At 45.1% G+C, this 23,113-nt stretch overlaps 1 protein-coding gene across 1 annotated transcript in view; it reads left to right on the forward strand.

The window, feature by feature from the left end:
• Positions 1 to 23,113, forward strand: part of cabin1 (calcineurin binding protein 1) — a 35,997-nt gene that overhangs the window by 11,136 nt on the left and 1,748 nt on the right. The window contains exons 28-38 of the mRNA XM_083673677.1: positions 1,144 to 1,209; positions 2,111 to 2,296; positions 2,509 to 2,918; positions 5,872 to 5,985; positions 13,357 to 13,520; positions 13,655 to 13,751; positions 13,861 to 14,556; positions 16,595 to 16,669; positions 21,153 to 21,423; positions 22,480 to 22,635; positions 22,794 to 22,993. Coding sequence (XP_083529803.1) covers positions 1,144 to 1,209; positions 2,111 to 2,296; positions 2,509 to 2,918; positions 5,872 to 5,985; positions 13,357 to 13,520; positions 13,655 to 13,751; positions 13,861 to 14,556; positions 16,595 to 16,669; positions 21,153 to 21,423; positions 22,480 to 22,635; positions 22,794 to 22,993 — 2,435 coding nt within the window. The remainder of the gene's footprint in view (positions 1 to 1,143; positions 1,210 to 2,110; positions 2,297 to 2,508; positions 2,919 to 5,871; positions 5,986 to 13,356; positions 13,521 to 13,654; positions 13,752 to 13,860; positions 14,557 to 16,594; positions 16,670 to 21,152; positions 21,424 to 22,479; positions 22,636 to 22,793; positions 22,994 to 23,113) is intronic.

A 23,113-nucleotide genomic window follows, 5' to 3' on the forward strand; every position in this document is an offset into this window, starting at 1 on the left:
AGCACCCTCTAATAGTGTGTGTATAACACGAGTGCTTACTAAAGTTTCCCAAATGCACTAAATCTAGCTAAATTTGCATTAACAGGACAAATAATATTCTAAAATAATTTTCAGTAAAAAGATATTGAGCTTCCCTAATGCAGTGAGTGTGTGCATGCCAACATAGCCTACAGAAAGCAGGAGATTTACAGTTACATATAGTAGGAAATGAGGACATGAGTATTTTTTGTTGTTGTTTGAAATTCACTTACAGTACAAAGGCCATCCATTTGCTAACCATCTTGGATATGCACATACTGAACATTACAATTTGGCTTCCATCTCTTTTTCCAGTCTCCAATGTTGCATTTTTCAAAAGGTTTACGGTGTTGCAAATAAATCAAGGTGTAAAAGCAGATGTGCCACAGGTGAATTGTATCCATGAATGTTTGTTGTTGTCAACATAGAATCCAATTGACCATTATTACACTGATTTACAAACTGGCAACAGTAACAAACAACAGCTGGTGGCATTTGTTTTTCCCCTATGTCCTGTTTAGCTTCAATGTCTAAATACTGCAGCCATATTGCCCATGTTGCCAGTTTTTCTGTCACCCTTTCCAGATTCCTTCCTACCTACCTACCTACCTACCTACCTGCCTGCTACCTCTCTGCCTGCTTGCTTCTGCCACCTGCTTTGTCATTTGATATGCATGTGGTTTACCAAGGGATGAATGCCTCCATTGGACAAATTGGGTTTGGTGTTGGCTTACGTTTGCACAAAGATCTTGACTTGAATGTATTTGAACATTAATTACCACTATGTCTGCCATTTACAATTGTGTTCACTTGATGTGATATAATGCCGTACCAGGCAGAATGTGGTCATCCCTTCATTGGCACACATCCTCTGAGATTGATGGCAGAAATAGACCACCATGTGCAGGTTTGCCAGTGGGTGTCAAATCCTTCCCGCTTGAGGCCTGTTTGAAGCACATCATGGTAACAGCAATCTGTAAGTGATGATGGTTTTTAGGAGCGGGGTTGCACTCAAGCATTATATACAGTATGCACAAGTAAACAAACCTAGAATGTCTTCATTGTAAAATCAAGAATGCAGCATTTATTGAGTGTTTTAAAGCAAACTCCCAATATCTTCTACAGCCATCCCAGAACTTGACCATGATTACTGCCTGCCCAGGTCTCCAATGTGGCTGGCATCCCTGAATGGTACTGCTCTAAAGACCCACCCACAAAACGTTGTATTGTTACAGTCCAAATCACAACTAGGTATTAAAATGTGGACAGTGTAATGAAGAACACTTTTGCTCACATGATGTGCATTTTGCTAATTACTGTGGAAAAAGTACTTTCAAAAGTCCCTTGAGCTCATGTTTTTTACTTTTCTTTCAAAATCATGGAAACCTCGTTGTCCTCCTGCTGCTTTTGTTATTGGTGCCAGAGCACTGCAGCTTCTTGCTGAGGCTGCACACTGTGCTTCTTAAGAGGAATGCTGGCACCTAGTCTTTAGGTGGTTTGGGAAAACAGACCTCTCTAAAACATGACTACGGTCTAGTTTTTGTTTTTTGTTTGTTGTAGGAACCAAGAAAATCAAATAATGCATAAACTGGCACCTAGTTTTTAGATGGTTTACAAAAACAGACCTCCCTAAAACTTGACTACAGTCTGGTGTTTTTTTTTCTTTGTAGGAATCAAGAAATGTACATCATATAATCCTACAGAATAGACCTCAAGCTAGACCCTCTGTCTCAGATTTTATTTACCAGGTTAGACCTGATTTAAATTTAACTGTACCATCCATGACTGTACTATACCTCTGCACACATTCCTGCTATTGGTTGGTTTCTGTATTTGTTTGATTGGTATTGTGGAACAGATGTAGAGACTCCCATTTGTTAAAGCATTAGTGAGGATTGTAAACAATGGCATACCTGTATTTGTATCATTGCTGGGTTTGGTATTATCTGTGAACCCGAATGAAAAATCTGCTCCATGATTGATAGTTTCCCCTTGATAACCCAGAGGGATGTTTGCTGGCCTTTCTATGCGAGTGACTGGCATCCAATGCCAGGTGGCCATATGATGTGTGTTTATGTTTGAACCCTGCCAGAGCGCAGTCAGGACAGCGTGGTGGTGATGCTTTCTGACTCCAACTCCACCCAGGATGCCTTCACAGACCCTGCTAGCTCCCAGGATAGCAGTCACAAGCTGCAGTCTGGGTCTGGGAAGGCCAGCAGTTCCTCATCAGAGAACACCACCCCCATGAAGGAAGGCCAGCCTACAGCTGAAGACACAGGTGGGTGTTTTGTTACTTTTATCTTCAACCAAATGGAAATGAAAACTCAAATCTATGATGTTAGTTAACACCAGATTTAGGCATGAATTTGATGTTTTTGCTAGGTGCTTTATGTGTCATTATTAATGAGTGTTGTAAGTGTGTTTGAGAAAGGAAATATTGGTCATATTAATGTTAAAAAAACCCTCCTTTTTTACCCTAAATTCCTCCAGGCTTGCATTGTGAAAAAAGCAATGAGGCAGGTACAACAATCTTGCTGGAGGACAAAGTTGTTCAAGAAGTAGTGGAGCCTTTGTCAGTGACTCTGCCTGAAGCCACCCTTCCTAAGCCCAGTGTGGATCCTTGTCCTAATCCACTGCCTGTCCCAGCCACCCCTCCCAAGCCTACCTCCTCTCACCAGGCCACCCCTCAGACTCCAGCCAGCGAGGGGAAGAGGAGGCCAGAGCCTCCACCAGAGGTGGTGGAGGTGCCCAAGGCCCTCCCTGCTGAGCGATGTGACCAGCGGCGGATGCTGGTGGAGATGTGTGTTCGGGCTCTCTTCCTCTGCCTCGGCCGCTTCCCTCAGCACTACAAGAGTCTCTACCGCCTGGCCTTCTTCTACTCCAACAGCCAGACCCACCAGGTCAGTCCACTCTCCACACCACCCTGCTATCAACATTCACAGTCTCTTCACAGGACCGCTCACCCGTTTAAACCTGCTCCATACACCTATCATCAGTATTTAATCTCCTGCCATTAATCTTGACATTTAAAACAGTCGGGCACTGTTTTTCTGTGAATTTTTATGTCTAACCCAATTCCAACTGTTGCTGGTAGACCATGACTTGGACTCTGATCTGCTAGTCCTGTAGCATATTTGCCTGTGGGACCCCAGGATTTGAGCAGAGTACAGTAGGTGCTGAAACAGCAGAGTATGTGTTGTGTTGGCCACAAGGCTCTGTGGGCAGACGTGTATGTGTGTGTGGGTGGCTGCAGCGCAGTGCTCTCTCAGCTACGTTTGGCACAGGGAGACTGTGTACTGTAGTGTCATCCTCCAGTCAGCATTCTAGTTGTCAGACTCTGCTGGTACTCAGTGAGGTTAGAGGAGGAAGGGCAGAGTTGTGGTTGTTGACAACAACATTGTAAGCTTAATTTATTTATGTTTTTGTTTACCTTTTTCAACGTATGAGTTGAAACTGTTTTGCAGCTCTTCTAAGAGCATGATGATCTTCATCTTGAGCGTAGAGGATTCATTCAGCCTTCTAGACTGATCTGGGCCCTTTTTCTGGCTGCAGTCAACACCATCATGGTTTTGAACTTCAGAAAAAATTGATTAAAGAATTTCAAAATCAAGGTCTGTACATTGAAGTACTGGATGGAACCTGAAGGTAAGCCCTCAATGGTATCTGTTTTTGATTTCCTGTGGAGTGGTATGAAATAGAAGAAATTAGGCTGTTTTATTAGATTGTCTCATTACTACAAGCTCACGAGTCCCAGAACAGTGGCAGCACTGTTGCAGTTCAGGAAACTCTTGGTTAATAAGTGATGAACCCATTTGTTTTTCAGTATAAATCTCTACTCCTGCGAGTTTGTATTACAGGCTAATGTGATGCAGTACATGCATTTCTCAGAGGCAGTCTACTTTATAGCATTTTATAGATTTATGGGTTAGTATTTCTAAACATGACATTTTTTCTGTAATGATTGTGATCATTGACCTCATCACCATCTATAACTAGCGTCATAATAATCAAGCTCAATTAAGATTGTTGGGTATTTTATTTATTAGATTATTAGGTATGCTGGATGCGTAGCTGGTAAATGGATGTTTCTCTGTGGGGAACCTGACTCAAGAATGTGTTTTTCAGCCTGGCAGGTTCTTGTTTGTTACTGAGGGCTTGTAGGTAGCGTTGGTGAGGCTTTGCCCTGTCTCTGTTCTGAACAGGATGAAAGGCAGTGGGAAGGTACCTTGGCACTGACACTGTGACTCACTAGCTTTTGTGATAGTGCCATTTAAACAACCCCAGAGTTTGACTCACAACCCCAAAGTAGGCAAAGTGGACCAGCACGGACACCTGGTAGTCAACATCAGTGCTATTTGTAGAAACAAATTCAATGGGGTTTTTTTGCTATGAGAAAAATGTATCATATTCCTAAAATTGTCCGTTGAATCTCAGGTTTTCTAGCACAAAATGTAAGTAATTCAGAGGATGCAGAGGCACACAGAATGATTGAATTTATTCAACATGCTATTGGGTTTTATGCCATTGAGTAAGATGTTTCATGCCTCCACAACATTCTGGTTTGGAATTGAACACTGTGTACCAGGCCTTCCCTGCCAGCCAAGGCTGAAACAGGCACTGTTGATCTTGCCTGCAGCTGGTCAAAGAGGGATGTGTTAAGAGGGATGTGTTTGACCAAATGCTTGGACCAACATTATTGCTTTGATGCATAGAATAGAACTGCATGATGCCTTGGCCTGTGGAGGAATGACGTAGCTGAGTTAAACTAAACTGCTCCTCTGTACTAAAACCACTGCACCCCTCCAGCTCCCAGGAACTGTTCAACCTGCATGGGCTTGGCCAGCCAGTGTGAGACTCATTAGGAAGTCTGAGGCTGTCAGGAGAGACTGTAATCTCATGTCATTTGGCTCTGGGTTTTCACTGAGTGCAGAGTGGCCTGAACTGGCTGGCTTTTCAAACAAGGCAATGGTGGAAATAGCTTTTCTATGATAATGCCCAGCACTTTCTGAATAACATCAAGGTCTGGGTAGACATGATGTTTCTTGCATATAGATGTTTTAATGGACATGGATGGCTTCATAATGGACATAGATGGCCATCACACTATACTGGAATCCCCATCTAGTAAGAACATGGTGTACTGATTTAATCAGTAGCATCTAGTGGTTGCACCAAATTTGCTCTTTTACAAGGTGTGTGTGTGTGGCTGATTTGTTTGGATATGTGGGTTAGTGATATTGCATGTAGTGGATGTGTGGTTATTTTCCCCATTGTAATTGTTATTAATATGTTTCATTTTATTCCCATTTAATCCAGTCAATGAAAGGGTTAAGGGAGCAAAGGTCTTGATGTGGTGAAGTACCAGTCGTACAGGTTGACGCTTTTATCTAAAGCAACTTACAGTCCAGTGAGTGCATACATTGTTTGTATATATGGTCCCAGTGGGAATCAAACCCACATCATTGCCAGTGCCATGCTCTACCAACTGACTAGTTTTACTAAGATGTTATTGTCATGCAACATTTTGTTGGCATGTCTTTTTATCTCGTACACCTTCCATGGTAATGGAATTAGCTCCGCTACAACCACTTTGCACTGACAAGTAGGTTCATCACAGTTGAGTTGATATGAGAGTAAGTGAGGTAAGAGTAGACATTGAGGTGGGGGATGATGGGCATGAAAATGACAGATTCAATAAAACCTTGTTTCATTATGATGTAACTTTTCTAGCTCATTTTCTTCTCTGTGGATTCCGTGGTCTGTCTCTTCCTGTTCTTCTAGTGAGGGGCATCCCCCAGTTTTCACCTCCACAGTTTTCTGATTTGTTTTGTATGTTGTTTTTTTCCCCCACAGAATCTGCAGTGGGCACGAGATGTGTTGCTAGGAAGTAGTGTCCCATGGCAACAGCTGAAGCACATGCCTGCACAAGGACTTTTCTGTGAGAGGAACAAGACAAACCTGTTCAATGTAAGTCAAACAGTTCACCAAGCCAGCTCTGCTTTTGGGCTTATACCATGGCAGGTTAACCTTGTTAAAATCACCATGCCCTCACTAGCCCTTGCTCTGTTCATGATGACAAGGCGTGTGGAGGGTCTGCAGAGGAGGAGATTACTCTGGCTGTGGAGTGTGTCATCTCCTCCGCACGTCAAACAAATTTGCAAACACATTGACTTGAATGAAGTCCCCATTGAAGCAGATGTTAGCTGAGGTGCTATTTTGATATGTGCATGAAATGGGCATGTTTTTTTTCATGATCATGTTCTAGGCCTAGATGCTGTTTGTTGTGTTACAAGGGAGACCGGCAATAAGGATTGAATCTTTCGCCGTTTGGATTTGAACCTAGCCTATTTGTGGATCATGTGTTGGGGTGGTGTGGGTGTGGAGGCTGCCGTGTCCTGACCCGTCTCCAGAAGGCTGCTGAGAACAGGCTGTAGCTGCGGCGTGTGAAGGCCATGCCGAGGCTGGTGGAGCACGTAGCACAGCCCTAGCTCCCACTGGGCTCTCACAGAGCCCCCTTCTGGAATCAAACCTGCTGCCCTGCCTCACCAACTGGTGTAGCCTTTACTGCTGCACTTACTGGGATTAGACACGATATGAAAGGCCACAGCAAACCTCACCCTGAAATGTTAATTTTACATTTTATGATTCTAAATACCCTACAGCATGGCGCTCAACACAGGGTGCCAAGCTTTAGTCTTCCATGGTCATTGGCCACACCTGCCCCTTTTCCCTGGCACTTAAATGGTCAAAGAACTTGTCACTGATTGGCTAGTGTCTACTCACCTGGTTTTTCATATGTAAATTGGACACTCATCAAAAAAACACTGGGTGAACGTCAGCAGGAGTGAGATCCTACAGCAGCAGAGTTTGACACGTCTGCCCAGCAGTGTCACTGAGCTCTGACAGATCAATCAATGTCACTGTCAGTGGCAATATGGTTTGTGTAGCACTGTGAGCAGCCGTTGTGTTGTGATCCCTTATTGACATTATGACCAAATGACAGGATGGGAGATGGCATGTATGTAACACAGCCAGTGTAGCTCAGATCAGCCATGTCTGGCAACATGGGTTGGTTATCAATGGGGGGGCGACCCTGAACATGATGGACACCTGAATGAGTTTGCTGTTGATCACCCAGTACTGTTATGTAGGTCATGGTGCCCTACTTCTACTGTTGGTTTGGCTGGGTTATATCAACTGGGCCACCATGGAGTATAACCTATATTCTGCTGTTTTGACATGTTCCAGTTCAGTTGAGGCTGTGTTGCATAATTTATTGCCGTCATCCATGCCAATGCTTTTTAGGAGTGACATGCCCTCGGTGTGAGTGGTAAGTCCACTGATCACTGAGGAGAAGAACTCTGGCCTTCTACCACTCCAAAGTCTCTCTTCAAAACTGAAAAGTTTTAGCAAGGTTCTGTGATTGCAGGAGTCTCAGATTTCACTTGCAACTTCCAACAAGAAAAAGGAGAACACTAAATGATGATGGTTGAGGAGAGGTTGAATCAGTCATAGAATTATTTGTATAACAATTTGGGGATTTAAATAACGAATGGATTTTTTGGAAGTTGTCTGTTTTGGACTCCATTACTTACCCTCTGAGTTACCTACCCTCTGTCTCCTAAATTCCTGTTGACAGATAAACTCACAGGATAGGGAATTACCAGTAAGAAGTGGTGTAGCTAGATGGATGACTGTGTGAATGTTCTGGCTTTGGAGGTCTTTTGTTGTAACCCCTGTGGAGCTGTAATGCTCTTTAGAATGTAATGCTCATGATTGCAGTAAAGCCGTCCTCTCTGGGTCTGCTCCCCCTGGCTGTGTGGGGCTGCCGTTCGTTCTCTTGATCCTGCAGAGTCACAGTCAGCGTGCTTGCTCAGGCATGGTGTTGCCCCCACACACATGTGCTTACATATTCGTCCACCCACTCACACATGCACTCTCCTGCAAGCGCCACAGAAAATGGATGCCATCTCTGCTGTTTTCCCGGACGAAAGCTGTTGCTCTCTCAAGTCTTAAAACTTTAAACAGAGAGGTTGGGGCTTTGTCTGCACTGCATTTGAATAACCATCTTTTATTTTGACAGTAACATTTGTACCTGCTGCTTGTAGTGTGTAACTTTGTTAGATTGCCTTTGTACAGTACTAGTAGACTGAACACATTTGTCACACACTGTTCAGCACGCGCGTTCAGTCTGTTGCAGCTGTATGATGTACAGTAGGTGGAGCCGAGACCAGAGAACTAGTTGGTATGTGTGGGGGAGGAGTGCTGAAGGCAGATGAATATGTTTTGAATATATTACGGTTCTATATTGATGTGGATCTCCCTCCAAGGCGCTCTCTCTAGCTATGTGGTAGTAACACCTCTGGTGTGTTGTCTACCTTTTAGTACTGGCTGAGCTCATCATGTCTGCAGGGTTTCTCATGCTGTAACAACAGGAAGCAGGAAAAACAAGGTGTGTTTGCATGTTTGGTGAGCAGGGCGGCCTGGCAGCAGATGAAAGGGAGGGAAGGAAGGTGAGCGTTGTTGTCGGTGTGCCGCCACTGTGTAAGAGTGTAGTATACTTACTTTCTGTACCCTCCTGCCCACACGCATTGCTTGGGTTTCTTTTCACTATGAACATCTGCTTACAAACTCGTTCTCTATCTCTCCTCCCTTTTTTAACTCCTCCATTGTCCTCCTTCCTTAAGCTCCCCTCCTACTCCGTTTAACTGCCTGCTTGAAGTCCGATTTTCAGCTTGCCAACTCTTGCTCTCTCATTCTTTTCCTGTTGCTCTCTTTCTGTTGCGTGATAATGCTCTCCCCTCCCTGTTGCTCTTGCTCTCTCTCTCGCTCTCTCTCGTGCTCTCTCTCTCTTGCTCTCTCTCTCTCTTGCTCTCTGTCTCTCCCCCCCCCCCTCTGTTTGTGTATGTATTGTGTGGGTGTGTGCTTATGGGAGGGAGTAACTCTGCCTCTCTCTGATTGGCTAGCAGGAGTCTAAAGGGGTAGGCATTAGGCTGTGTAGAGTGAGAGCGAGAAGGGAGGAGGGAAAAAAAACCCTGGCAGGCTGGGGTCAGGGCAGAGCGGAGATAGAGGGAGTGCGTGGGTGTTTTTGTTTTGAGATGGCAGGGTTTGAAAGGGAGAGAGGAGCGAGTCAGCTTGTCTGTCAGTGGTGCACTGAGTCTCTGGGTCCGGACGCCAGCGCCGTCACTCCTCTCGTCCAGGCTGCTGCTCTCCTCTCTTTTTCTCTTCTCCTCCGGATCCTCCCCTGCTTCTCTCTGGCTCTCTCCTGCAGCTCTGTCAGCCCCAGCGCTCGCATGTAGCCCACCCCTCGCTATCTGAGTGTGTGTGTGTGTGCGCGTGTGTGTGTGTGTTGCTCTTTGGGGGGTGGGGGGTGGGGGGGTGCTGGCAGGGCAGCTGGTGCCGCTACAGCTCGTAGGAAACCATCCAAAAGAATACTAGCAGGCGCCAGTGGAGTAGCTTTCATTGGTGATGGTGAGTCTCTCTGTCTCTCCTCTGTGTATTATAGATTAATGAGCACATGATTTTGTAATCCGTTTATGTGAGTGGAATTCTTCCACAGTTTGTAGAGTTAGTGTTGTTGTTCTTAATCAGGGGGGGAGGAGTCATTTTTTTGTTGGCCTATGGAGGGAGAGTTGTAATGAGCCCGGTGTTAGCAAAGCAGTTGTATGTGTACTCTACACCCTGTGTTTTCTCACTAACAGCATGGGGTTATTGCACAGAGACGGACTCATGCACGTAACTGGTTCTTCAGGTCACGTCAGTGTGTTGTAGAGGCCATTTCCTGTTTTGATTTCAGAGTTTCCTGTGATAGTTGTTGTTCTGCTGTTCTGCTGTGTGCTGAGGCTTGATAGAAGTTGACATGAGACGTTATGTGTGTTGGAGCCTACGGTGATATGACCTTTGTACTGACATACGGAGAGGATTAGTGGGTTATGGCCAGGGTACATGAGGGAGGGGGGGAAGGTACCCCAATGGAGAATCAATTGCAATGGATTGCAAAAAAAACAAAAACACTTTGGCTACTTTGGGAAGTTGGACTCCCTCCCTGCCAGTCTTTACCCTTGTAGATTGCAACAGTTGGCAGGTAAATTATGTTGTCACTGGTAGGTAGTTTGGAAAATATTTAATATTGGATTATTACAAAATAAACTGGGTGTTTCAATAATGCAGATATTAGTTAATTAGAAATGTTCAGCACATTTCATTTATAAAAATAATTGATTGGAATGCACCCTGCTGTAATGAAACCTGCATTAGTCATTACTGTCTACGAAGCATGATCAATCACTGACAACTCTGAAAATGATGCTCACCCATCCTATTGGTCCCCTGCAGCATGTAGGTTTTTACCATGCTGTGGCCAATTCTTCCCCGACCTGCTGGAGCACATTGCGGGACTGTTGTTGCAGGTGAACCCTCCACTAAGTCACCGTAGACCCAGGTTATGTCACCCTCTAGTGTTTCTACCTCTGTGCTCATCCCACTGGATAGTCCCTGGATAATGAGGCGGTTGTAGAGGGGTTCCCTGTGAGAGGGGAGGTGGGCACAGACGGCCTGGTCTCTGCATGCTCCCAGGCCTCCTAGCACCGAGGGAGCATAGAGAGAATCCCTCCTCCTCCTCTTGTCTCCTTTGTCTTGTTACTCTTTCTTTTCTCCGGTTGGCTGGCAGAGCACGAACAAAATACACATTCTTTTTAGTCTGCTTGAATTATTGATGTAGTCATTATTTTGTTCCTGTTTTAATGCCTGATTAAGTGATAAATAGTAAATGCCCTCAAAAAGAGCGTGTGCGTAGGCCAGAGATGCACACTGCACTCTTTCTACCCATCGTCTCACACACAACACTATTGTTTACCCCTGAACTGCTTGTAAACAAGACCTCTACGACAATTAGTTCAAGTTAAGGCTTGTTATGTAAGTGTGATTTGAAATGGAGGTCTATAGGGAACTAACTCCTCTTTCTGTCTTGAATTTCTCATGCTCATGAATTCCTCTGAAATCATTTCTCATATGTATGTGATGAATCCTTGAACTTGTGATATTTTGCTTGATTCATGAATTTTTTAACATGTTCAAAGTCAGAGCTACAGGTATCAACTAGCCTAGTGGTTACATATTCCCTATGTTTTTTTTCCTCTCTAAAAGATGCTTAAAAAAGCATTGCTGGTAAAGTCCTACAAATCTGCTTTATCTGTTGTGCTGCAGCGTAATCTGTGCAAAGCCACGGTGCGGATCTCCCTAAACAGATTTGCTGTGGTTGGATGGCTGTGTGTTGAGGAAGAGCCCCCCTCCATTAGATCTATTTATCCAAGTGAGCATAACCCACCCCCTCGTCATACTAGTCCCTGTCTTGTTTGGAGGCTTTTGGTAATCTGTGCATTGAAAGGTTCAAGCCCTCTCTAGCCTTGCCTGATTGCACTAACATAGCCTAGCCATGAATCAGAGCTGAGTCTCACAGACTTCGCCTGTCCTATTTCTTAAGGATTTCCCTGTGTCTTGTTTCAACAGAAACTATGTTTCAGTTTCAACAGAAACTACTAGTTTCAACAGCCCCATCATTACAGATGATTAATAACCATTCAGGCCAGGAGAATATAACTTATTGAAGGGTCTTGGCTTGTCTTTGAAATTAAATTGTTTTTGAGAGTATTTGAGATGAAATGACTTGATGGACAGCTACATCACCTGTTTTCGAGTGAATGAGTTCAACCTCAGGAATGCGGTTTGATTTGATAGATTTGTTTAGCATTTCTTTCCGCCCTGGCTTCTCTCCAGCGACGTCGGAAATGTCAACTGACAATGTGGACCTGTTAATTAGGAGGAGGAAGAGTCTCCCAGGTGGAGAGGGGAGCCGTGGCTGTTGAAGCTGATAGAGGCATCTCATTTGTTTTGTTCCATCGTGATATGGCGCCAGCTTCTCCCCTGGCTCGCTCTCTCACACACACACACACACACACACACACACACAGACACACACCTCTAATGTCATGAGCTGGCCAAGTGTTTTTTTTAATTCACATAGACCACCATCTGCATTTACGATCTGCTTTAGACCACAGAACCCAGCCTAACCTAACCCACCTGCTGGAAGGGCATGTGTACGTTGAGTTGTTTGGTTGTCACAAAACACCTTACATTGATGCAGTTTATGTTGATAGTCTATAGATTTGATGTGCTTGGTTGTTACCTCAGCTGAGCCTGAACACAACATTGTGCTAATGAGCCCTTCCTAGGGGTGTCTGCCTAGAGAGTGAGTTAGCCCCCACCTCCACCCCCTCGCAGACAGTCAGTCCACAGGATTTCTCTTACAGCAACTCTTTCCATTCTCTCATTAAGGCTCTCATCTTTGAATGCCACAGTTTTAGCTCAAATTAATTCCTCTTGTCTACTCTGTTCCTGCGGGTTTGTCCATTTCTCCCCATTAATTGTTTCCTGGTGTCAGTCCTATTAACAGTCCACAGTGCCTAGAGGACCATGTAGTAGTATGCAGCTGTGCACACTGCACATACTATATACACAAATAAACGTTCACAGTTGCCCGAATTAGCCTGTCATCCTGCCCTTGTGTCCAAAGAATACAGTGTAGGGACCAGTTGGATCTGGCCAATAACCACTCCATAACCGTTTACTCAGGCTTTTGTATGCCATTACCTATAGCTCAAAGGAATGTTTAAACATGGTCCTCTGCCAGCTTGCCAGTAGGTTTTCTTCATAGTATTTCAAGATGGTGGACCCGTGAACTTTATTGGTGTGTTATAGATACCTTGTCATCATTGTTTTAAGCTCACCAGCACCAGTTGATGTGTCTCTCGAAACTTGCACTGCAGAGTTTGGATCATGCTCAGTCATAGGGAACTTTCCCTCCATTTGATAGGCCTAGATTCTCCTCATGTAAGCATCTACTTGTTTGGTGGCTGCCAAGACATCCATTGACCTTAATTTGGGGCAGATTGCCTGAAACGATATAGCCTACCTGCTTCCCAGACAGTATCACCCGATCAGTCTTTCTCTTTTTCTCTCTCTCACTCACTCACTCACTCTCTAGCCCTCTCTCACTCCACCAAGTAGGTTCTCTCTCACAACTAAAATGTCAGATTCAACATAATAAAAACTGAAAAACACCACTGGGATCCATTGGCCTTGTGAGTGTCAGTGGAAAAGGCATGTTTTGAAACAGAACTCTGGTTAGCCTCACAGGCAGGGTCACACATAAGCCTGTCTCAGTGACATGTTAATAACAGTCTGTTGGAAAATGGTTGTTTTAGTTAATGAAGGTATGGGTTAAGTCAGTGTAAGTAAACTATGGCCTCCTCTCTCCTCCTCCTCCTCTTCCTCCAGGGCATCTGGCGTATTCCAGTGGATGAGATTGATCGCCCAGGCAGTTTTGCATCTCATATGAACCGATCCATCGTCCTCTTGCTGGAGGTGCTGTCTCAGCTGAAGGACCACGACACACTGCTGAAAGTCTCTTTCATGCTCCAGAGAAACCCTGACCAGGGAAAGTAAGTACTGCCCCCTCTATTTCATTTTGGTAGTTTGTCTGGATTTAGCAAAAACATCATTTGTGCTTTGTGAGAATTTGTTGAACTTAACTAACTTATTTTCCATTTCTCTCCCTCTCTCTCATGCCTTAAAGGAAGTATTTGCGGGATGTCGATCGTCAGGTTTTGGCGAAGAGAGCATTTTTCCTAAATGTAAAAGTCTTGGAGGACAATCTGAACAATCTCACAGGGGTAAGGAACCAGAGCACTCTACACACACTTGGAGAGCTGAGAGCAGCCCTGTGGTTTATAGTTTTGGAATGCGCTTGCTTGTGTTGTGACAGGCTCTGTTCTCTCTCAGGTGTCGGAGCAGCCTTCCAGAGCGTCGGCACCCTCCATGGGGGAGATGACGACTACAGACACGTCCAACAGGCCCAGTGCAGAGGACAGCAAACATGCGCTGCCTAAGAAGCCAGGCTTCACAGAGGGGGCCAGTGTTCCAGGCCCTGACACAGGGCCCCAGGAGGGCCCCCAGACCCAGCCACAGCCTGCCTTACTTGCCACAGACAAGGGGGATGTACCGCAGGCTCAGGGTCCCCCATCTGCAAAGATGGAGGGTGCTGTGGGTGAAGGGGCAAGAGCATTGCCAGAGGAGCCCATGGAGCTGGACGCTGGACGCTGGGGGCGTCCCTCCAAGGCCACAGACTCTCAGGCCAGCCAAGCAGAGACTGAAGCCCCCAGAACTGTCCTGGAGCCTGGGGAGAAGGTTGCTGAGAGCAGCCGGGCACCTGAGCTTTCTCTAGAGGAGCTGAGCATCAGCTCCAGGCAGCTGCAGCTCCAGGCTCCAGCAGCCAAGAGCTTGGTGTCAGGCAGCGGGGCGGAGCAGGGTCTCCTACGCAGGCCCAGCAGGAAGAGGAAGCTACTGGACGATGTGGAGTCAGGCAAAACACTTCTGTTGGACGCATACAGGGTGTGGCAGCAAGGCCAGAAAGTAATGACCTATGACCTGGGGCGCATTGAGAAGATCATGTCAGAGACATACATGCTCATTAAGCAGGTATACCCTTATGACTTACACTGTAATTGTGCTACATTCCCTGTTTACTGTAGCATGTTTTCTATCAATAATTGATTGATGGTTATGCAATGTCATGCACACTCAATATTAACACTCAGAAAGGAAATTGGTTGGGGATTAAAACAGTGTTGAAGAGCTGTCAAAATAGCACTCACTGTAGATCACATTGATTCCCTACTGGTAGTTTCATCATTCACGCAATTAAACAGATATGAGTAAATACAAACAGCACATCATTCTACTACTCTTATTTTATCATAACATGTAAGAACCCGCATGAATATTGAATACCAGGCCTGTCATTTGATGGTGAAAGTTGATAAATGATAAATACAGGTTGTTTGTTTGCAAACCCTAACATAGTAATAGCTGTTAAAAATGTTCCCACCATTTTCCTTCCTCTCTAACATGTGTGGGCATTGCGAGAAAAAGCCTTATTTCTGATGAAAGGTCTCTCCGTGGTAGCACTTAAATGGTTATTATTTTGAATCAACATTTTGAAAGGTTAAGGATGTGCATGTTACTTGCCCTGGGTCTGTCATATATTGCTCACTCACTCTGTTTGCTTCTGAAACTAAAAGTAAACCAATAGCAGGAAGCCCACATTCAGTTTGACTGAGCCTGAGCAAGATTTCTCTCTGAAAAAACAATTGTCATGTGAAATGTATTATTTATTCAGTTATTTAATTTCTGCCTCTTATATGGTGGAACCTATCAAATAATTGAGGGATGAGTTGTTTGTGTATTGCGCCCGAGCCAGCAGCTCAAGCTCTCGTGTTGAAAAGTGGGAGCTGTGAGTTTACTGAAGTGTTTGCATTGATGGTGTTGGCTCTCATCAGCCTCTATAGACACATGGAGCTGCTGATCAATGCTGACCGTGGGGAACCTGACATGTCATTGGCTGTGTATCAAACCAGAGAGCTGGAGTAGTGATAACAGAGGAGAGGGGAGAGGGATATGACTACGACAGCCTTTGTCCTATTTAGCTTCTTACTGTTGCTATCTTTTTTCCTTTGTAATTCAAGGTGTAACCATGGTATTGTACTTTCTCAGATGCACCCTCACATCTGGAAAAGATGAGAAAGTCTTGACATTTAAGTTTTTTAATGAGTGACTGCTTTTCTTATCAAATAGTTGATTGATAACGCTGTATCTGGAGCAATCGGCAGGTCATACCTAGAATTGCGCAGGTTAATCTAGTTCTAATCTAGCCTGTTTGTGCCCAGACAAGCCTTCATAGGTCTGGCATGATAATGCTAATGCCAACTTGAACCACATAGCTGTTCTGATGGCATTTTTCCACAGTTCAGAATCAGATCTGTAACCGCAAGTCAACGTAGCTGGTTTGCTGGTGGTTCAGCGAATTCACTTTTTTAATACTCTGCTCACGACTACACTGTAACATGACTGTAAATGCCAAGAGGAGGCCATCTTTCCACACCACTCAGCCAAAACGACAGCGTGTGATTAACCACTACCTCTCAGAGCGCTGCCTTTTGCAGTCTTGCGTACCAGTCTGCGGGTCTGCCAAGTCATTCCGCTGACTTTTCCCTACAACAACATGTTACAATGTATTTGTCCAACAAGTTACAATGTGTTAGTCCAACATGTTACAATGTATTTGTCCAACAAGTTACAATGTGTTAGTCCAACATGTTACAACGTATTAGCCCCTTACTGTATATGGTAAATGCAAAACCAAAGTGTGTTGTAGTATGAAGAGGGGTGAACTCTGGGATGACTCATGTATGATATTGCTGTGCAGCAGCAGCTCCCTGACTCCCACACAGATCCTCACATCTACTATCTGACATGAAGCTGCCTCCACAGAGCCCTAATGAGGGGCTTCTGCTCCTGTTGCCACGGTCACAATCGCTCCCTTTGCAGAGCCTTGGCCGCCCAGAGCAGGCGCCATGGGTGTTACTGCATGACTGAAGTGTGTAGATGAATGTATAGCACTGAACTGTGAAGATGAATACACCTCTAATCTTCTGTGCTCTTGTCACATGGCCAACAGGTGGATGAGGATGTAGCGTTGGATCAAGCTGTGAAATTCTGCCAGATACAGATGGCCACATCAGCACAGAGACAGGTAGGTGAACACACACACACACACACACACACACACTACATGTACACCCCAATACAGTGCATGCCCACACACACACACACACACACTACATGTACACTCCTATACAGTGCATGCCCACACACACACACACACACTACATGTACACTCCTATACAGTGCATGCACACATACTGGATATATGGACCCCATACAAACACATAAACTCGAAATGTTCACAGCCTCCCCCTCATTTTTGATGGTGGTGTGGGTTTTAATCAAAGGATTCTCTGCTGAGCACCAATAGATCTACCCCAGATTACCCCAGATATTGTCATCTGTTTCTTCATCTGACAGGAGCTTTTTACCAAAGCCAATGGATTTTCTTCAATGCATCAGGGCAATGGTTGAAGCTATTCAAGAGATGTTTGTTCTCATGAAGAACTCTCACAATGCAAATTAAACTTCAGGCTCTGTACTGTACATAGATTTCTCCCCGTGAGAAAAATATAGATCCAAAAATATATATATATATATGTATAGACACTAGAACATTATAATTTAGTGATCATCAACCATAACGTGATGCATGCATGCACCTCTTTATACCCTATCTGGATTGTTTGTTCATCTATTTTTGGCATTGCACAATATATGCCATTTCAGTATTTTCGTCTCACCCTACTATTCTCTTTTGTAACGTATCGATGACCACTTTCCATTGTTTTCATAGCGCTGCTCTGCAGCTGTGTCAGTTGGTGCTGTGTTTGGTTTCAGTTACTTTGGCTCTGAATTCACGAGATAAAGAACAGAAGGCCAGAGAGCCAAACCAAACACACACTCCCTCACGATGGAGTCTTAGTGGGTTCTCTGGCAGGGTTGATATTTTAGTCTGTGGGTTTCGTAGCTTTACTTTACATTAATTTATCCAATGTATTTAACAAGGACAGTGCCCATTGAGTTAATGGTTATTAAATGACGCTTAAAGGCGACAGCTGCTTGGAACCTTTGATCTGTCCCTTGTTTAGCACTGGGGGGGGGGGGGGGGGTGTCCCCTAGGTCGTTTGCCTTGCCTTGCCTTGCCTTAATATGGGTGCTGTAGGTGCCTGAGGCCAGCAGAGCTCCATGGGTGGGCACAGAAGAGGAGAGAATGTAGAAGGAATCAGCTAGCTAGATCAGAGGATCTAGTTTCCTAATGGACAGTCTTCCCACCGTAGAGCATGTGAGTGCGGGACATTAACATGCAAGGTCTGTAGCGTAGTACAATGTTTTGTGTTCTCAGGCAGCTGAGCGGACTAGCTGGGTAATTCCCAGGCCTTTTGAAGTGTTCCCTGCACCAACCTGCCTGTGCTTAAAATAACGCAAGGTGCAGTAAGAACATTCCCTTTTGTCCTCTCTGTCTTCACTCACTCATTAGTTGCCGAACTCGTTATTGGTTGAATCAGGGTATTTCCATGGGTATGTGTGCTGCTTATTTGCTCATGAAAGGTAATGTAGGCTAGATGAGATTCTTAGTGGAAAATCATCCCTCTTCTTCAGTTCAAACACTAGACGACAATGATTTAGAATCCATTATGCTAGTGATATTCAACCTGACATTGAAAAAAAAGCCCACGGGGAATAGCTTTGTTGGGAGTGAGTGTGAGATACCCGCTCTAGAGTCTAACCTATAATCATCACAACAGAGCTCTCTCTCTGTTGTATTGCTCACACATTCTTTATCAAATCATCAGTTCTTCTGCCTCGTCTGTGGAGAGTCACCGAGCCCCCCCTACCTCTCCCCGCCCGCCCTTCAGCTTGTTACCACAGTATGCTGAAAAGTAAAGGAGGTACAATAGCTCACATGGGAGTTATTTAGTATTGCTAGTTTGTTCAAATGAGGATATTGTGATCCTGGAATTTTATTAAGCATCTAAGTCATAATGTAGAGGAGACTCAGGCTGGATCCAAGCAAAAGGATGTTCTAATGGTACATGTGGTCAGCTGCCATTAGTAGGTTTTTGTTGTTATCATATGCAATGAAGTCAAAAATGAATTCAAATAATTTTCTAACATCAGTTGTCGTTTGTGATCAAGGTGTAGTGGTTGTTATTTGCGAGGATATGGGTTTAATGAAATGACTATCCTCTTTATGACACTCTGCCGCCTACTCATGTTTATGCCTCCTCAGGTGCAATCACAAACTAGGCTAGATGAGTTAGTCATCCCGGTGAACTGAGCTGGAAGAGAAGATCTTGCCTGATGCCTTTGAGATTCACTGACTGAACCGTTTGATCCACTCACTCCCCTGTGTGCCACCTCTAACGCAGAGCAATTGCATCTTACTAAACCAAATGATTTAATATTGATCTAATCTTAATTCCAGGCCTGACCACCATTATTGTAGTGTTCTGTACTGATGTTCTTGTTGTTGTTATTGTGGAGTTATTTGCTGTTTGATGATTCAGACGTGCTGCCTGGGAGGAGGTTGGCATTACGCTATACCTCCCCTGCAGGGGCCTGAGAGTCACTCGTGGGTGGGAGTATCTGCACGACCTACACATCATGGATTGAAAGGATTATGTTCCTCTGACCCACCCTGGTGTCATTGGCACGGTGCTCAGAGAAGGGGGGGGGGGGGGGGGGGGGTTACATCTCCAACACTCCAGTGCCACCTGCTGTATTGACAGGCTTAGTTATAGAAGAGGACAGAGCTTCGGCTCCCAAAGAAGCGATGACAGTCTTATTCAGACATGCAATTTAATTAAAATGTTGTGGGGGTTTTTTTCTCTTCTGGAAAGATGATCAAAACGGGACATGACATCCACATCTCTGATAAGCTGCTTTAAAGCCCCATCTCAGTAATTGCAGAAGGGACCATCGTCTGGTTGACACTTTGCACAGTGTGGCTGTGAGCAGCCTTTATATGAGGATACACAATGAATGGTAGAAAACACTGCATGGAGCCTGCTGCGATGTTCCCAGGTACAATGCTTCTCTTTCAACAGTATTTCTGGTGTTGGACGTGTTATGTTTAATTAATGACAGAAGAATCTTCAAAGCTAACAATGAAACTATACTGTATGTTGAGCTACTGTACTGGCTGTGGCTGTCAGTCTGTGTGCTGTGTGAGTTGTTGTTAGTTGGAGGTTTGGGGGAGTGGGTTGGTTTGTTTTGATGCCTGTGTGAATCCCTTGGGGAGCTTCATAATAAACAGCTCTGACTCAGAGCAGTATTTGACTCAAAATCCCAGCACTGGTGGGATCCTGAGAAAACTAGTGAACTAGATCTGCTATCAGGCAGTACCCTTGTGTTGCGTTGTAATGCGTTAAACCAAGTAGTCATGTTACTGTAAGCCTGCACATGACAGCCTTGTCTAGAGAACTGTGTGCCATGTCTGTTGAGCATTAATTTGGTTTGCATCAGAATGACTCAGATCCTGTGACTCCTCACCTTCATTTGCTTGTGGCATGACTCCCCTTTTATCCCCTATGCATTCATTTAAAGAGATGCTACAGGATTGTTGTCGCCACTTATATCAAATAGTGTCTTAAGTGTTGATTTATATGGTTCATGATGTAATGTCTTATCTCATTAGACCACACAGTCCTCAGTTTAAGGCCAACAAGGGGAGGTGTGCCCCTCTCTGTCCGGTCAGGTAATTTCTCCACAATTTTGTTTCTATGTACAGGCACCTGTTTGGGCTCATGAGTGCTAATTTTAGTACGAGTGGCAAAAATCCTGGAGCATCACATTAAGCAAATAATATTATAATGTTTTCATTGGTCCTTGAATTATGTTTTGAGTGAAGTAGTACTCTTGATTAATGAATAGTTGTTGTGTCTGATGCTGTCTCTCTTGCCTCGTCTCTAATTCTCTCCCTCCCATTCAGCTACTATTCATGCACATCTGAGAACCTGGTACTCTGTCCAATACCCATTTCAGAAGGGAAACCGAACAGAAACTATACCCATTCCATTTGCCTTTGACTGTGCTCTTCTCCGTTGCCATGACAGCAGCGGTGGGAGCAGGGCGGCTGTTGTCATAGGTTGTTTGTGCAGCTCTTGTGTTTATGAGAGGTCCTCAGAAGACGCACAGGGAAGTGGCGGTGGGGAGGCGCCGAGTGTAGTCCAGACAGTAGTAGTGTTGCTGTAGTGACAGATTCTCTGGCAGCAGCCTGCTCAGGCTCAGCGTCTGGCTGATTCCCCTGGGTCCACAGAGAAGTAAGCCCCAGGCCTCCCCAGAGATGTCCTCCACGGGCCACTGATCTAGCCGTCAGTCTGTCTCTAGCACAGGCTTCATCGTTGTAATGACGTGTGTTTGTCTGTGTGTGAATAGTGCAACAGTATGGCATTGGCCGTGACTCATCCTCTTTCCTGCACTACTGTACCTCCAGGGAAGAGGATGTGCACTTCTCAGCGTTCTCTCTGTTCAGGCAGGGGAAGATGATGCTACTGCACATGGGCACCCAAGGTCGGGCTCTTTCCTTCTTCTTTACCTCCACACTCTCCTTTTTTTTATCTCCTCAGTCTGCCGGTGATGCTCCAACCACACCGAAGTACACTAAGGAGCACCGCGACATCTTCTTTCCCGCCTCTCTGCCAACGCCGGTCCTGCTCAGCCACGCTGCCTGCCACCCCCTGCTGCCACAGGACAGCCAAGCCAAAGTGGGTTACGAGCCCCTGGGCAAGGTGCCCAGACCTCAGCCCCCAAGCTCCCACGACCAGTCACAGCACAGGAGAGTGTCCCATGACCGGCCCAGCCACCCTGCAGCTGCCATGGCCTTCCTCCATCAAACAGGTCAGTACCCTCAGCCCTTCCTCTTTCAAATCACACATCATACAAAACCTACTATAAAATGAGTCTGTTGAAATCATGTGGGTGCCTTTTGTGGGGTCATCTGAATTGATTTACAATGCCCAGAGAAAGAAATGGAGAGAATAACTGGTGTTTTTTGCACTGGGTTGTGCTGTGCATACAGTTCATGAATTCCTGGTGGCATCTGCTTGTTTAGTTGAGGAGAGGGAAGAGGATTGGCAGAGCTGCTGTTTGGGTTCTCTCTGGTGCCCTGTCTTTAGATAGCCAGCAGGGGGCACACTTGGCCGTTCATCTCAGTTACATAACAGTGGTGTAACATGACCTGGTTTTGCCTTTTGGTTTTGTAGGCTCTATCACCAATAATATGCCAGTCTTTGTAAAAAGTAAATATTTTGTGTATGAGTTATCTTTTGATGCAATCTCTGTTCTTCTGACGATGTATCGTCTAATGACACGTCTTGAGTTTACCATCTGTTTTAGGATTCATAGAGGATACCATCGTAAGACACACACACACACACACACACACACACACACACAGTTAAGGGGGTGTGAGGTTAAGGAGTTCCTTGCTCAGCATCGGACAGTGCTACACTGAAATCTATTAATGGTTCCCCAGGCAACAAGAGGTTAGGGAGAGAGTGGGTTATTGTATTTGCTGTCAGTGATGTTACAGAGGCAGTAGCACATGAAGGCATTACCCTGATAAATGTGCCTATATGTTTATTGTACCAGCCTGGGAAAGTAGAATTTGAGTTTGTGCATACAGGTATCTGTTCGAATGACCTAATTTCAACTATGATGCTGTTTATTATGGGGCCCTTACAGGGCATACACAATCAGTCTACTCTGTAATTCTGACCGCAGCATTATTAAATGAATGATTGATCATCTCTAATATCTTGTTTCGACTAAAGCTATTTTTAAAATGACATCTAGCCTCCACCCAATGTGGAACAAGTATTGATATTGAACTATTTAGAGATGTTGTTTGACTTGTTGGGTTGTGACTGTGGTGGTGTGGTTGTGTTCCCACAGAGGAGCGAGAGGAGACCCCAGAGGGACTGTCCTACAGACAGCAGGAGTCTCGTCTGTGTCAACAGATGAAGCTGGCCACTGTGTCCCCAGGGCAGGAGGCTGCAGGCTGGCAGCATGAAGAGCCTGCCTCCTGTAGTGCCACACTACCTGGCCCAGGTTTGGACACTTGGAATAGTATATTGCGCATATGGAGAGGGGCAAAAGAGAACGCTTACAGGGAAAGACTGTAAGCATAGACTGTAAGAAACATTTGTTTTCTTATTGTGAGAAGTTGTCTTATTTTCTCCCTCTGTTGTATCTCCTCTCTTGTCCAGACCAGCTGTATACTAGCAGTGAGCAGTCCAAGCTGTCGGACCCCAGTCGCATCCGCTCTCGTATCCCAGCCAACATGCCAAAGCTCTTCATCCCCTCCACTGTCACCAAGTTCCCCCCAGAGATCACCGTCACGCCGCCCACACCCACCCTGCTCTCCCCCAAAGGCAGCATCTCAGAAGAGACCAAGCAGAGACTCAAGGTTCTCACTCTCTCTCTTTCTCTCTCTCTAAACACATCTCCTCTCAACTCTGTTTGTCCCCCCTCCCCCTACATGTTGGCTTGTATGTGAATGAGACTGAGCTCCCCCCTCCTGTTGTTT

Source organism: Argentina silus (genome assembly GCF_951799395.1).
Source record: "Argentina silus genome assembly, chromosome: 7".
In the NCBI taxonomy this organism is placed as follows: domain Eukaryota; kingdom Metazoa; phylum Chordata; class Actinopteri; order Argentiniformes; family Argentinidae; genus Argentina; species Argentina silus.